Source organism: Protopterus annectens, chromosome 1.part0, assembly GCF_019279795.1.
Source record: "Protopterus annectens isolate FY-2018-M chromosome 1.part0, PAN1.0, whole genome shotgun sequence".
Lineage (NCBI taxonomy): Eukaryota > Metazoa > Chordata > Ceratodontiformes > Protopteridae > Protopterus > Protopterus annectens.
Window position 1 is genome coordinate 1,923,741,202 of NC_056725.1, and position 17,299 is coordinate 1,923,758,500.

Sequence of the window (17,299 nt, forward strand, 5' to 3'; positions counted from 1 at the left end):
GTGACTTTTACTTCTTCAGAGATTGTGCATATTTACTGATAATGGTGGACTGTAGAATTGTGCATATTTACTGATAATGGTGGACTGTAGAATTGTGCATATTTACTGATAATGGTGGACTGTAGAAGTTTGAGTAGACTTTTATGATGGAAATGTTCTGAACTGGGCAGTTTTGTCATTATGGGTGCATGCATTTTGTTTCATTGTTTACTGGAAAATGTTCTGAATTGGGCAGTTTTGTCATTATTGGTGCATGTGTTTTGTTTCATTGTTTAATAAATTTAAAATGCCCTCTAACAACTGTACTGTATTGTACAAGGAATATAATTTAGGACAATCAGGAAGGTGTATCAAAGAGCACATGTATGTTTCATATGCAAGGGGCCTATGATTTGAAAACAGCGCAGAATTAATCTTTATCTGCCACTGGCAAAATGTGTTTTCTTTGAATGTGGGTTTCAATGCTGTTTCAATGAATGTGAGTTTCAAGGGCAGAGAAGTTTTAATGCTAAGTCTGTTTTCATTGTGAGACTGCATTGCTTTGTTTAGCAGATGTCTTAGTGTTTGTGCTGTAAAATGCAAAATAAAACTTTCAAATTAAGTCCAAATCATCATAGAAGTAAAGCAGTATGCACATTAGTGTTTATGGTAAATGGAGTGAAATAGCCAAGTAATGGATCATTGGAATGGCTGCAGGGGGGAGGCTCCATTCGACCATGATTTTGTGAGGGGGAAGGGCGGCAAACTCAAAGACAGCCCCAGCTGAACTATACCTCCCAACTGTCCAGATTTTCAAAGAATGAATAGATATTTGCTTCTTATTTTTGGTTTCTTCCTCATAAAATTTGTGGTTTTCTGGCAAATCATTTAGGAATTAAGTCACTAAATAATGACACACTGAGTTTCAGACTTCATAACCTTCAGAAAATTGCATGCTAAAGTAAGACCTGTTATTCTATCAACTGTCTCAGTTTATGCAAGAGCAATTTGTAGTACTGTTTATATGTTCCCCCAATATATTTGGCCTTGTCCAGATTTATTGTATTAACAGGTTGAGGGGTACATGCAAATAAATTGCTTTATAGAATTAGGCATAGCCAAACCTTTCAACTGTCCCCGATTTTGGCCCAAAATGTTGCTCTTCCCCCTAATAATCCCTCCGCATAATAGCAATTTTGGAAGAAAACATGGAGGGTTTACAATTAAGAAATAACTGTAATAATCAGAGTTATAGATATTTTTGCATCACATTTTAGGTCCATTTTTCATAAAATTGTGTGTTTTTTTGGCAAATTTGTGACAAATCATTAAAGACTGAAGTTAGAAAATAATGACAGACATTTGAGTTTCAGATTTCATACCATTCAGAAAATTCATACTAATGCAAAACCTATTCTATTATCTTTCTAAGTTTATAAGAGCAACATTTACAAATTGTCCTTATTGTTGGGCCTTTGTCCCACTTCTGTGTATGGCTTTGTCCAGATTTCTTGCTCTGAGAGGTATGACAAATATGTCAGGACCATCACACTCAGCCAGAGACATTTCAAATTGTGACATACTTGTTGCACCCCACTCCCCCACGTAGTGACTCTGGATGTGTCCAAGCAAGGCAAGGAGTGGTTATGCAGTGTAAATGTGTAGAGTATCCCCCCATCCAAGGTAGACACAAGTACTACAGTGGCTTTTCATCTGTCCTTGATTTTGCAGAATGGTCTTGTTTCTGTCATATTTTTGTACTGTTGATTTATACTTATTACTCAAAGTGCCTGTTGCTCTGTGTTTAAGTAGCAATCTTTATTGACCATCAGGTAAACTTGTCTGAGATTGTAAGATGCAAGTAAGCTTTAATAAGCATACTGTTAAAGAATTGCCAACATTTCTGTTGTTGCCATGCAGAGAATACTTAACTAGATAATGTATAAGCCTTGAGTATTGAAATGCATATGACAGTATTTGTAATAAAGGACAGGATTACATTATTTTAAAAAGCTCATTACACTTGTTGGAGACTTCCAGTCATCTCTGCAGGCTTTACTCGTAAACTAAACAGAATGCCAATCATGTGTGGTCCATAACCTGTACAGTAATCCTTTAAGCAATGTATCTTGAGCTAGTTTCTTGTTTGCTTTTCATTTTTTACTTTGATCATGTTTTCCCCATGAAACAAGTAGATAGTTGTTGTCAGGCAGCAGGTCTTTTTTGGATAAGAAACATTTTTACAAGTGGGGGGCATCACAGAGATTGCTACTTTCAGCATGTTACTTGGTACTTTAATAAAGCTGAATATAAATTATGATTAGAACTGCAGTGCAAGGAGAAGTGGTTTGAGTTGAGTGCTGCTTGTTTTTCTTGTATTTGATTTTGAGTGGCATTCCAGTAATGTATTTAAAAATAATTAATTTTTTCATGCCTCACAACCTTTTTGTTTCCATCTAGATATTAAGTAAGCTGTCATGCAGCCAATGCATTGAAATATTTGTATTCTTCTACACTTCATTTTGTCTTGATTGTACTCTTATAATGACGGTTTGGCACCCAGGGCAGCGTATTTAATTAAAGTTAGTTTTTGCGGTTTTGAGCATAGCTCCTCCCCTTTCTAGTTGGCCGCACCCCTTCCCATTGACCCCAACCCATTCAGTTGTCTCCTTCAGCTCCCCCCCCTTTGATTTGAAGTCACCAGCCGCCACTGAGTAAAACCATAATCTGATAAGTATTTTCAGTTCAACAGCTTGAACTGATATTTTTTGCATGGTACAAGGTTCCACACCAACTATAGGGGGGACGTCACCCCTAAACCCCTAAGATAATGTAACAGACTATGGAGTCACTCATCTGCAGAATTGTATAACTTGTCAGAGAACATTTGATTAAACAGGCTTGTTGGATCATGATTTACTGAAAAGCTAGATTTCTACCTAACCAAATACACAGTTTAAATCATTCTAATCATCCCCTTTAATTCTGATTGAAAAGATGACAAGACAATGTATGAAAGAGTACTTACCACAAAAATGTTATGTAAAAGGATAGTCTCCCCATAAATACATTAGTTGCATTTTTTTACTTTCATACTTGTGCTAGTGCTTGGATACACCCCCATAATACAGTCATTAAGAGAAATGATAGCTGCCTGGCAGGCATCCTATTGTACTCTGTGCCCACTGCACATTTTATAATTCCTATAGTCTTTTTCTGTACAGTATGTGTGTGTGTGTGTGTGTGTGTGTGTGTGTGTGTGTGTGTGTGTGTGTGTGTGTGTGTGTGTGTGTGTGTGTGTGTGTGTGTAAAACTTCAACAACTGATCAGATTTGATGCCCTAGAGAAGACTTCAGTTGACCGTATTTTTCTTTGGTATCATCCATAAGAATTTTTAATTTATTTTAAGGATTTTTTGAGATGGAATCATAAATCTAGAGTGTTCATTTTCTTTCTGTTTAGCACAGCTCTGCAAACATTCCAGTACCCTTTCTGTGCATGGTCTTCAGCAATTACATATGATTTGTTACTCATCTGTCAGTTTTTTTGTAAGCTTATTCATTTGTCACATCTTGAATGTTTAATCACGTCTCTTAATGTATGGAGACATTATTGCCTCTAACTGCTTGCCTTTATTTAGGGATTATGTGAATATGATTTCCTTCCCTTATAAAGGTCCACGATCATTGCTCAATGCACACACACACACACACACACACACACACACACACACACACACACACACACACACACACACACACACAGTAAAGTATGATGTTGCATTTTTTCTGATCTTATCTGCCATAGTATTTGTCATGGGCTAGTGGGCTTTATTTCTTACTCCTGCCTTTCCAGGCATATTTTAGCAGTGACTGCTTTAGTCAAGCATTAAAAGTGGTAGGATCCTTACATGAGTTATTTTTAGCTAAGCTCTGTATTTAAAACTGTGTTTAATGACAGGTGTATCTTTAGAAGAGGCTTATTTACTATTACTATTAGTGCAGTCATCACTCCATATATGTGCAATATGAACACAGTTTATCACACTACTAATGTGGATGTGTGGGTCTATATCACTTTGTCAAATCACTTATGACTGAATACCTATTTATCGAAGCTGCCAATTGTCGAATATAGTTTTCAGCAAAAGTTTCCTAGGACAAACCAAGGATAGGCCACCCTATCGACTATGAAGAAAATCATAAATATTAACACCTACCCAGATGGGGGCCTATGCCCCCACACCCCCAAACGTGGAGGGCTGCACCCCCCACACATGCCCCTAACAAAATATACCAAATCTGAGATCACACTACAGTGTGGAAAAGGGCAAATTCCAGATGGTGGCCAACTATTGGTTAGCCCTAGGAAAACTTTAGCTGAAAACTCTGTTTGATGATTGGCAGCTTCAATAAATAGGTGTTTGATGAACAGGGGTTTGATCATAAGTGATTTGACAAAGTGATATAGACCTGTATATGCAATATTCTAAGCAAATCATAATGGGATTTCTTAGTCTGTGAAATACCGACTAGTATAATATTGTAACAGCCAACAACTAAAACGAAACCAATCCACACAGTCTGCTCCAAAAAGACTCGCAAAGCACCAGCACTTCACAAATCCAATGTGAAACGTATTTCCTTTATTAACACACACAAGTTAAAAAGTTAAGCGCTTTCATCTAATTAAGACTTCATCAGAACTAACTTTGTGAGTCTTTTTGGAGCAGACTGTGTGGATTGGTTTCGTTTTAGTATAATATTGTCTAATGTCCTATTGTCAAATATGTTGTAAATTTATATGTTGTCAAGGTTCCAAATTATTACTGTATGTGAATCTCTCTTACTGTCCCTCTAATTATATGTTATGTGATGTCTTGCACTGGAACCAAGCAAAAAACCTCATTCAGCTGGCACTGTTGGGTACATCTGATCAAGAATAAAGTTTACTTTGACTTTGACTATTTAGAAAAAAATGTGAGACAAGACTGGATCAAACATCTGTCCACAAAGGTACAGTTATCAAAAGATAAACATATAAGGCACAATATACTTATCCAAAACTGAATTTTACATCTGTATTTTAGATACAGGTCTCACTCAACCGTGACACAGTACCATCCTTTTCAGACATATTCATTAACTTGAAGAAGGTGTTCCTCTCATCTCCACTGGAGATGTGTGAACTAGTGATCACACTGCAAGTGTAGCTGGACATGTACCATTTCCAGAACCTGAAGTCCTTTTTTTCTAGACTTACTGATTTCCAGAGGTAACAAAAAGTTGCAGACAAGGTGCTTGCTTGAAGTTAGAGCCCTTCAACAAGATGAACTGCTTCCTTCTCTAACAGCTGGTCACTTCTTTGCATGTTGCTGTCTTTAAGATGTAAGTTTAATAAGACAAATCATGCTAAAATTGTTTGACTGAAGATAACGTTTGACCAGCTTTGGCAATGAACATTTGCAAAGTGAATGGATAAAGCTAGGTTTGGCTGAAACGCCCTGCAAACTCAAAGTTATGCATAAAGCAGTGTAAGATGCAACTCTAATGTACTAAGCCTGCTTATATGGTGTATCTTTTAATAATTTATTACCGTGAAAAGAAGTACCAGCATAATGTTAAACAATAGGCTGCTGATACAGTACAATGCAGCCTGGGAAGGCAGTACAGTATGATCTTAAAGATACTTCACTTTCCTACTTCTACAGAACAAGGTGGTTTTATACATTTATGGCTATGTATGTAGCAGGGTTCCATAGGGAACAGAACACTTCAGCATGGCACTAGTCAGCGAATCCTCATTGGCCAAGTCCTGCTTATCAAAAGCACTAGTTATTGAGTCCTTCTGGTGAGCAAATGTATTGATTACCAAGCAGTACCTTCATGAACTATAATGTACAAAACTGGAGATAATGTAAGCAAGGAGTAGAGAGAAAAGTTCAGTATTACATAGAAGCAATTGTTTCCCATTCTTTATATTCATGTGATCAATGAGTTAGCATATATAGATAGCAGGGGGTGTGAGGGGCACAGAGGCTTTGGCTCCTGCAAAGAATATACTTCTTTCGGTGCTTCTGATTGACGAGCTTGACCATTCAGTAAGGGGGATGTCAATGCATATGGTTGCTTTGTAGCTGGATGATTAGTGGGACTGGCAGTGTGAGTGGTTCTTCGGGGAGGGCAGTGATTTAAAGGGAATCATTATGGGTTCTGTTTGTAAGGTAATCTGGATTGAATGCATGTGATCTTCATGCTACATTTCTACAATGTGGACTAGCATGAGTATATTCTGCCTCAAAACCAAGTTATTTCAATTTTTTCTAATTCAATACAGCTTTAATAAGGCTCACTTCACTTTTCTTACATTTCTCTTCCGACAGAACAGTTTATTTTCTTCTTACACAGTTTTTATAATCCCAGCAACATGTATAGCTTATTGTTATTGATACTCTGTATTAGTGTTAGTGCACCAAAAAGTCATTGCTTTGCATTTCAGTTGAACATGCATTATATCATATAGCGCTCTCCACAAACACTACACTTTAGATGTGTGAAACAGTGATCAGAAAATCAAGAAGGAATTTTTATCTGAAATTGTTGTTTTATGGGTAGGCCCTCAAGACCCCAATATGTGTGTGGGGGGCACACCCATCCACACATTCTGTTACTTAATATAATCACTGTAAGATCACCCTTATCAGAGTAAAAGAAAATGCCTGACTTTTGCACAAAAGGATAAATATTTGCCTTTCTCCTTTCTTTGGTAAATTCATGGAAAAGCACCATCCCACCTTCTAAAAACATGTTTGGAGTTTTCAACTCAAGGATGGAAGTACCAAATTTAAACCCATCCCTCCTAGATGAACTTGAGACATCTGCCAGTAGTATGCAGTCAGAAGTGAAGAGTGTCATGGACAGCAGCTCAGACACTAGGTGATGGCTATGGAGGAAGAATCATGTGGACCAACTGCTTTAAGCATAAACTGTAATGCACAATATCCTCTAGACAGGAAAATGCAGACCACAGGCTGAATGTTACATCAAGATTATTCACTTGGCAGTATAAAAACTGTCTTTATGTAATTTGGTCATGTTGATTAATGCTGCCAAGCAAAGGGCCATGAGTATTTGCTGCTGCTAAGGGGGTTGTTGACCAGGCCTACTCCAATCTATGCCCCTCCTAATAGTAGGAAGATTCTGTGCACCCACAGCTGACCAGTGTGCAGATCACATAGATTTGTGTAACCTTGGGCCAGTAGCTGCTGACTAGCTAATGTCCAGATTCCCACATTTGGTTACCTGGGATAGCTCTGTGAAGTAAAAACTGGATGTAAAACCAGTCAACTTGCCAAAACTGAACCAAGGATTGTTGCAGTAATTATAGATTGATGGGATGCAGTTTGGAAGTGGATGGCATGATAGTAAGGAAAAAGACTGGATATTCTCTATGTATCCAGGAGATAAGTTGGAAGGGCAGTATAGTAAAACCTCTCTCTGGGGGAGGACAGACTACAAATGGAGTGGGAATCGTGGTAATAGATGTCATTTGAAGACAGTGAGGGATGTCATCAGAACTGGTGACACTCATGGCAATTAGAATCAAGTGTAAACCTAGAACATTCTTCATGAGCTCAGCCAGTACTTCACAACAAGGCTGTGAAGACAAGGAAATGAAGGCATTCAGGCAGAAGTTGAAGTACCTTCTTGATAAAGCTTGTCAAAATAAGTTGGTCTTGACCTGAATTCTCATATCTGGACAGAGAGAAAAGAATATGAGGAGTGCCTGGGTCCAAATGGGTTTGGCAGAAGGAATAATGGAAGAAAGGGCCATTCTAGTTTTCTATCTGACAAACTGCTTACTGGTGGCCTGCACATGGTTTCCCAAGAAAGGTAGTCATAAGATCACATACAACAGTGGACATAATGAAGCTCTGATATATTTCATCCAAATAAGAAAAGGGCACTGTGTCAAAACATTGCTGGTTTATCCCTAGCATAAAGCGTAGGTGGCCAGAAATTGCTGCAAGTTGTGGTCAGAGAAGGCATTAAGGTCAACAGAGATTAGGCTGAAGATCTGGAACCTGACTGAAGAGAAAGCACAGAAATAATAGGAAATACTCAAGGTTATAGCATCTCAGGATGAAGAGGAAACAGCAGGAGCTAAATAGAAATGGCAGCAATTAAAAACAGCATGTGTGAAAATGATAGAAAAGTTATGCCATCAAACAGGTATGGAAATAAGGTACATGAGGAAAGCTAGTAGTGAAAAGCAGATGTTCTGAAAGTTGTCAGAAGAAAGGAGTGAAGAAAGAAGTGAGAGGTAGTATGCCTTCTTAGCCTGGTCTGTCTTTATTGGTTGGCTTACGCAGAGGCTAAAAAAACAGTCACAATGGCAAAGAACATACCAGGAGTGATTTCTGTAAATTCTCCTAGGATACTGTATTATCCCAAGACGGTAATTTAGTTTCATTCTGCTTCAGTGTTCCATGTACTACATGTCAAGGCATGTCCTTTTACTGTAGAATAAGAGAAAATAAGTTAAACATTAAAAGGAGACATTAAGAATTAGAAAATAATTAAGCTCTAGAACTTTTCTTCTTTGCTACAGCTATGCTGTTTGGGAGTTAGTATAGTTAAAAATATATTTTTGACTATTATTCTCACATTTTAGCAGGGTTGTAAGACATCTCTTCAAGTGTATCTTCCTTTAAGGCAGTCAGAGATGCTGCATTATTTAAAATGTGATATTCATTGCACACATCTATTCCCTCTGAATGATTCATATTTACAGTATGTGCCAAAATCATTTTGCATCTGTAGTACAAGAAAGAAACACATGCACTAACTAACTTTGCCATCAGCTACATGCCCAAAGACAGCAGGAGGGTTCATTGATTGAGTTCCTCACAGCTCCCGGTCTGTGGTTGTTATAGCATCTGTTTTGTATGTGTGTGTGTGTGTGTGTGTGTGTGTGTGTGTGTGTGTGTGTGTGTGTGTGTGTGTGTGTGTGTGGAGTCTGCATGTCAACCCATGTCTTTTTTTTTTGGGGGGGGGGGGGTGACAAGGTGAGGTATTGCCAGCTATGCCAGGAGAAGTCGGGCAGTGTATGTGTAACATATGCCAACACATCTAGCTGGAATTTTGTAAAGAATTATATGTCATTTGTACTGATTTGTACAGATTCTTGTGTTTAAAAATGTATTTGTAAAGTTGCTTGTGTTAAAAATGCATCAACAGTGTGCCCTGCTGTACAGAAAAGAAATATACATGTATATCAGACTGTACTGTATTGTAACTGCTTAAATGTATATGTTTTAACAGAGGATACTGGAAGAGAAGAGGTTAAGCTCAGCTCCAGCTAACTTTGAGAAATAACAAGAAATTAAATTACTGGGCCTAGGCCATAAAGATGTTATCTCACAGTTTTGAATGAAGCCAGAGAAGCGATGTCTGTAAGAAGTATGGTTTATTAGCTCCTGTAAGAAGAGTGCAGGTGTTTTATAACTTCCAGGAACTGTAGCAGATCTTAGCAAGGGTGTGTGTGTGTGTGTGTGTGCAAATCAAACCTCAAAGAGTGTGTATGTCAGCTACTTGGAGCACGGATACAAAGCACTGGTTTTACAGGGAGAGTGGTAAAGGACTTGGCTTGGACACTGCTGTGGACTTAACTCTGCAGCTGCCCCAGTGGGGAACCTTACTGGGAAGCTTTGGAGAGAGAAAGAGAGAGAGAGAAAAAAAATGAAGAGCCTGGGCTGAGTTTGTTCTCTGTGTGCTCTTAAGGGAAATTGTGTTTGATGCAGAGAGGTATGCATCTGGTAATACTAAGTGTATCCATTTTTATTCCAGGTGAATGTCCCTCTCCAGTGTCAGTGGTGAGGATTCAGGCTCCTTGATTACTGTCCAGAGTAGGGACGTTACATATTGGTGAGCAGTGGTGTGGATATTAATTGAACTTCTGAAGCCTGTAGGCAGTTTTCCATAAAGGTGGGTGTGCACTCAAGTAGCCACAAGGTAAAAATTCAGAGTCTCAGTTTACAACAGTTTTTTTTTTTGTTGTTGTTAGTTTAGTATAATCAGGGAAAGCAGGCAAAGATGTCAGCAGAGGATTATGACAAGCCGACAAAGAACCAGTTGGCCAAGTTGTGCGATGCCAAAGGACTGGTGCATGGTAACCTGACTAAAGAGGAAATTATTTCAATCTTCGTCACAGCTCAGACCAGTAACTGGGAGGAAAACCAGTCTGTTTATGAGAATTTTCAGCCCTCAGAAACAGGACAGGTCACCTTTTCCACAGAGGACTTAAAACTCCGTCTGGAGTTAGAGACTTGAACTGGAGGCCAAATGTTTGGAACTGGAATCAGCAGACAGTCTGTGGCATTTGGAGGCTGAAGAAAAAGAGAGACTGCTGTATTTGGAGGTCAAAGAGAATGAGATACTGCTGCATTTGGAGGCTGAAGAAAATGAGAAGCAGCGTCAACATGAGAGGTAGATGCTGACTCTCCACCTGGGTCATGGAGGTAATGACTAGATTAAACTTTACACTATCGTTTTTACCTTTCTGTCATCCAGAAACAATTGCAAAGAGTGTTTGTCTCTCGACATCTATAGCTGGGCAGATAGAAAGACAGATAGATCGATCATTACTTTATTATTGTGTTATTTTCTTCTATGCAAACTTTTTGTAACCTTTTTCGTGTCCTATTTATATAGAGTTATATAGTGTTTAGGTATTTTGTTTGCCTCATTATTTTCATAGTTTTGTTTCAAATTATGTACAAAATGCTACCCACTTTGCAAAATGTTTTAGTTTTTAATTTCCTTTTAACCTTTCTGCTCTTCCAAGCAGTAACTGAAATGGGTCTTTTTGGATTAGTCCACTACCCCAGTCAAGAAGTAATAAACTAAACTAAAATAAATAAATAAAAATAAATTCTTCTGATCCATCATAGGCCAGGATTCTTTTCTACATAAAGGGAAACTAAGCAGATTCAGCATTAGAGATCTGTACCTTATCACAAAACAGTACAGATTTATCTTGTATATTGTATATCCAGTTCAGGACGTGACACTGCATATACTGGATTTCCACATTCCAGACATTTATGTTATGAACTTTGACACCAACATTATATACTACACTTTTCTTCTTTCCACGATCAATTAGAAACCTGATGACAGTGGGTCTAAATTTCAAACAGAATAAACGGTTGCAATATCTTGTATGTACATGCGTGTGTGTGTGTGTGTGTGTGTGTGTGTGTGTGTGTGTGTGTGCGGTGTATTTTTTCAAGTCGTAGATGTTTTTGTGAAAAACACGCGGTCTAGTTCCAGGCATTGTTATGCTTCTTGTCCACTGGGCAGATATGTAAAATGACCATCATACCTAAGGATGGACATTTTGAGACTTCTGTGATTATTTTTGACTTACTGTTCCAGATTTCATTTTTTTAATTTATGAATGCATATACATCTATTCATATGCCCAGCAGATAAGAGTGTTTAGGCCAGCTCTCCTACCCAATTAAAGTTGAAGTCTCACTTTTGTTTTCTAGACATTTTGATATTTATCCCAGACATCCACTATCATCAGATGTGTATGCCATGCATTTTAAAGTCATGAAACTATTTCAGTTGTATGTTCTTTTATACTTGCCCTCCAGGGAGTCCTATTAAAATGGCCAGTGCTATTGCAATCACAAGGACTGCATTTTAGTGAGATTAAAAATGTGAAATGAGGAATATATACTAACTCCAAGACTGTGGTCTCTTTCAAAATTCTGATTACTCTGAAGTAGTGTGTTCTCATAATTAAGTATTAGACATAGCAGAGATGTGGGGACCCCCCCCCCCCCACACACACACATCTTGAGTGCAACAGGGTGGAGCCACCAGCAAAAATGCTTAATGGCACTGCACTAAGTTTTGAGAGTCTCTTCATTTTTCCTATTCGTATTTATTTTTTGTAGTTGCCAGTCTTGCATTTCTGATGGGGAACCACCAGTATATATTTATAGCCAGAAACTGAGCTGACATTGTATCATTTTGAAAGTAATACAGGGTAATGATAAACCTGTACTGACTCTTGTGAATTTAGTTAACTTGGTGATATTCCGAATTACACTTTCAGCATAATCAAATTCCCAATAATCTTTGATTGCACATAATAGCATTTACCATGTAGTTATGTTTTGCATGTAATGGTTTTATGACTAGAAATCAGCTATGCAAAGCTGCAAAATGATTTTAAGCATTCATGTTTCTTTTGGTGTCTACAGGTCCAGACTGGTTTTGGACGAGTAGGAAGCCATTACTGGGGCTTCCAGAGCCACGATATCATGCCTGACATTGTTACAATGGCAAAAGGCATTGGAAATGGTTTCCCAATGGGTGCCGTTATTACGACTCCTGGTGAGTAGTATAGTGATCATCTGTTACTGATAGGTCCAAGTGGAGAAAGTGGAAGACATATTTTAAGTCTTGATAATAATGTGGGAGTTAAAACTGTTGATCAGAAAGCCAAGTTTAATTGTATTGTCCCCTTTTTGGCCAATTCAGAAAGATAAGTAGCTTTAGATTCCTGAAAAATACATATTTCACTAGATTTGCAGGTCTGCATGAAATAAAACATTAAAATAATTTAACTTCACATTTAGGGTGCCCTGAGTGGTACCTTTTCTCTACTGCACTAAATCTAAAGATGGAAAGGTTTTGCTGTCCTCCACTAGAATCATATTTCAATCACTCGAGTAGAGCTCTTCTTGTATTTGAATCATTTGTGATATTGCCATTACCACGGTTGGTAAAAAGTAAGATTTGCTGCTCATAAAACTAAGCTAAAGCTATTTCGTCCTTTTAATGATTTAACCAACTTCAAGTGTATAAAAATAGAACTGGTGCAGGTCCTGGTAGAAGGGATCTTTACAGAAAGCAAGGACACTAGTCGAGTGGGGCAGGGGATATGTCTTGGATCCAGGCCTCACAAGAGACTAGTGATGTACAAGTCAAGAAGTGTGTTACTAACCACACTAGAATATGTTCTGTCATTTCTGAAGTGAAGATGAGGTGAGGAACAACAAGAATTAAAATTACATTAAGATTTATGAAAAGTAGATCGAGGATTGCCTGATAAAACAGCAATACAAAAGATGAAAGAAAATGCTACTTGTGGAATAAAAAACTGTGAGAATGCTGAATAAGGAGTTAAGAAGACAAAGTTCATTAGTGGAAGGAAGAAATATTAATGAAGAGTTGACTGGAGCTGAAAGGAAAATATGGCAGTTTTTATAAGAGGGAAAGAATAAACAAATGGGTCTACGAAGAGACCAGCAGAAAGATATTGAGGGATGTATGGAAGGCATAGGAATAGACTGAGAAATAGTTGGCCGGGGGTTGCATATTGTTGAAGTCTGTTTGGTTCTGGATTGTGTCAAAGGTTGTTTACTAAGGTTATGGAAGGACTGAGCCAAGAGTTTGGATGGAGGGGGATAACAAGTTATTAGAAAGTTACAGAGTAGGAAGAGCAACTGAACAATAGTATTCACCTCTGTTTACACCAGAATAAGACTTTAGGATATAAATATGGTGTACAGGAATAGGTATGAAGAGAGAGAGCATGTGCTGGGCTGGTGGGCAATGGGGGAGGTTAACTCCGAGTGCTGAAGAGTGTTAAGGCAACAGGACAGCATTGGCTGACATTATGTATTTGAAATGTTCTTGGATGGCATTAGTAAAGATATGCATCCTCTCCTTGGACTCCACAGATGTGCCACAGGACTCCACAGTGACAATGTTCATGTTGTTATTATTGTACAATACTCAGAAATAAGACGGGTATTTTTTAGTGAGTCTCACTTCCCATGTAAAAGGGATTGGTGTGAGACTTGACTTCATAAGGAATATAGAAAAATGAGTAACAGATGAGAAGCAAACTGTACAAATTAAGGAAGTGATTTATATCATGGTTAGCAAAATGTCACTGGGTACTGTAGGTGTCAGTGTAAAGACTGATTGTGCTTAGCACATTTGTATCCCTTATGCCCTGGAGGTAGATATACTTAGCCTACATTCCTCTTACACTTCTCTCCACACCTTTTAACTAGTATGTTTACTAATTAAGTAACATATCACATTTGAATGTTGGTAATGAGGGGTTTACCCATGGCTGATACCAAATGACTAAACACAATTAGTAATTTGAAACCTGCATTACCCAGACCTTAATGTGATATGTTACTATTATACAATGTCATTATTTAAAAATAATAATGCTCTTTCCTTTTTTAAAATTGTTGCAGTGTGCAGCACACCAACCAAATATACGCAGTCAAACAGATAGTGGAGAGGAAAACTGGAGATCAGGAAAGAATCCAGCTGAGCATTCCTAACCTTTGGAGAAAGTATATGAAAGCTGATTTGAGTAATACTGTAATGGTTCAAAGGGTGGAAAACATTTGGTGGAATTGGTGCAGACTATGTACAACACCACAGTGACACAAATATGAACAGTGTTTAGTCACACAATGGGCTTCCAAATGGCAGTGTGTGTGTGTACATCAGTGCACAGCTCTGAGCCCACTGCTGTTCAGACTGGTGATGGACTACTTTAGGGAAGGCTGGGATGGAAATTAGTACAGACAAGGCAGTTGTCATGGCAGCAAATGGGGGAAATCCCAAGCTGAAAATGAAGAGAGAAGAAAAATTAGTGGAACAGGGAAACAGCTTCAGGTATCTGGGTGGGGTGGATGAGGAGAAGGGAAGTCTGAATGAGAAGGTCAAAGCTATAATTGGAGTGGTTGCAGCAAAATGGCACAGAGTGTCAGGAGTAGTGTATGACAGAAGAATGCCAAAGAAGCTGAAAAGTAAGGTTTACAAAACAATGGTAGAACCAATACTACTGTATTGTACAGAATACCTGGGCAGTAAAGGCAGAGCAGTTCAGGAAGGTAGAGGTGATTGAGATGAAGTCATTGAGCAGGGTGGTAGAATGCACACTGTGGGACAGTCGTAGAAATGAGGACATCAGAGCAGAAACCAAAGTAGCTTAAATTGCAGGAAAGGTCAAAGAAAACAGATTACGGTGGTTTAGACACGTGCAGAAAAGCAGAAGATAATCTGGTGAGGAAGATTTGAAACAGACAGCAAGAGACAGGAAGAATGCAAAAGGAAATAAGGACATCCAGCAAAGAGGTGCAACAATTGTGTGAGAGAAGACCTCTGATATACAAGCATGAGTGTGGAAGAAGGTAGGAGAGCAGCATTAAATAGAGAGAGATGGTGACAGCTGACACAACACCATGACCCAATGTAATAAATGAGGAAAAAGGGAGCTGATGATGATGATAGATAAGATGCATGCAGTGAACATGGCTTAGTCGCTTTAGTTTTATATACATATCAAGCATATTTTAACTAGAGGAGAAGTTGTTAATGATAGTAAAAACTTGAAGGAATTTATTTGGGAAGGGAAGAGGTCAACAGTTAAATGGAGAGTTGATTTTCCTCTTAGAATAATGCACTTTAAGATTACCTGATTTGAAAGGACACCTTAGAGATAAGCAGTTAAGGGTCCTATTTATAACACAAGCAAAAGGTTATAAATCAAAGCGGAAAGGGAAAATTAAGAAACGGAGAGGGAACTCGAGAAATAAGTACAGAATATGATTTTTGGATGCAAGTCCTTAAGGATAATAACAAATATACAGAATATTATATTTATAAAGTAGCAGAAAATATTCTAAGAACTAAGCCAACACAAGAATCGAGACATGAGATTTTTTCCAGTAGAGATGACTGCAAGTAGGAGTATGGGCTTCAGCTCCCTGCACCACCTTAGTAATGGGTGACAACCCTAACCCTATCACTACCCCTAACTCTACACCTTAACATCATTAAAATTTTCCCGTAACACTGAAACTGCAAAAGACAGACTCAGACACACAAACAACACTACATCTGCCCCCTAACCCACCTAACCCTTACCCTTACCTAAAATACAAATCTCACACATAAATACACAACACCCAACCTTCACTCATCCCTGACCCTAACCCAAACTCACATACACATGCTGTCACCCCTGAACCCAACTTACTTGTATCGACATTCCATACCATTGACATATCATTCAGCCATCTGTACTGTCGACATTAAATCACGTCCATGCATTTGTTGAATATATTCAGTAAAATGCAGGGGAACCACTTACACATACACACACACACACACACACATATATAATATATATATATATATATATATATATATATATATATATATATATATATATATATATATATATATATATGTGTGTGTGTGTGTGTGTGTGTGTATAGGTATATGTATTGTTATATATATATATAGGTATAGGGCAGCTGGCCGAATGGTTAACCACACTGTCACCAAGAATATCAGTATTACAGTGTCAACTAAACAAACACTGACATGTTCTATGTATGGTCCATGGATTACCCTGGAGCAGAGTAAACCAAATACAAGTGTTTTAGCAGGGGGCAAGCCCCCTACACCCCTCAGACCCCCTGATTCATAGGTAGGTACTAGGCTGTTGGCCCTAGGGCCTATATAAGCCTAGCCAAATGGTACCCTGGCTTTTGCCACCCAAGAAAATTATTTTCATGTGCCCCTGTCAAGCAGAGCCACAGAAGTGATCCCCAGGTTGAATTTCCTATCTCCCATCCAATCATCAAGATTTTTCTTGAAGAGTGCTAATGAGTGTTGAAGAAGGTAGGAGAGCAGCATTAAATAGAGAGAGATGGTGACAGCTGACACAACACCCTCACCCAATGTAATAAATGAGGAAAAGGGGAGCTGATGATGATGATGGATAATAAGATAATATTGCAATGAATGTTTATCACCTTGATTATAACATAGCTCCTTTATGGGATACCATTTTTTTATTGCACATTTATATTTCTTGAGAGTTGCTCACCCTTTAAAAGAAGCTGCTTTCATCTTTTGAGTCTAACAAGAAGTTAAATAAAAATTGATTACTGAAAGAGTATATCATTATATATTTGCATATGTATTTTTTAAGATTTAATAATGCCTTGCATTTTTTAAATTCAGGACTGGTGTCTTGAACACTGGCAAATGCAAAAATATTCTGTACTTTGACAGAAGAAATAACCAAAGAATTGATTCTCCTTTTGTACCCTAGAAATCGCCGGGAATATAACTCAAGCCTTGCACTTCAACACATTTGGTGGAAACCCTGTTGCCTGTGCTGTTGGGTCAGCTGTGCTGGATGTAAGGATTTGCTTCTCATGTTTGGTACATTGTTTGTCCTCTTGGCACACCAC

The 17,299-nt window shown here is 38.2% G+C and overlaps 1 protein-coding gene across 1 annotated transcript in view; it reads left to right on the forward strand.

Moving 5' to 3' along the window:
* Nucleotides 1–17,299, forward strand: part of AGXT2 (alanine--glyoxylate aminotransferase 2) — a 1,286,299-nt gene that overhangs the window by 974,588 nt on the left and 294,412 nt on the right. The window contains exons 10-11 of the mRNA XM_044070154.1: nucleotides 12,257–12,389; nucleotides 17,158–17,246. Of these exons, the coding sequence (XP_043926089.1) occupies nucleotides 12,257–12,389; nucleotides 17,158–17,246 (222 nt within the window). The remainder of the gene's footprint in view (nucleotides 1–12,256; nucleotides 12,390–17,157; nucleotides 17,247–17,299) is intronic.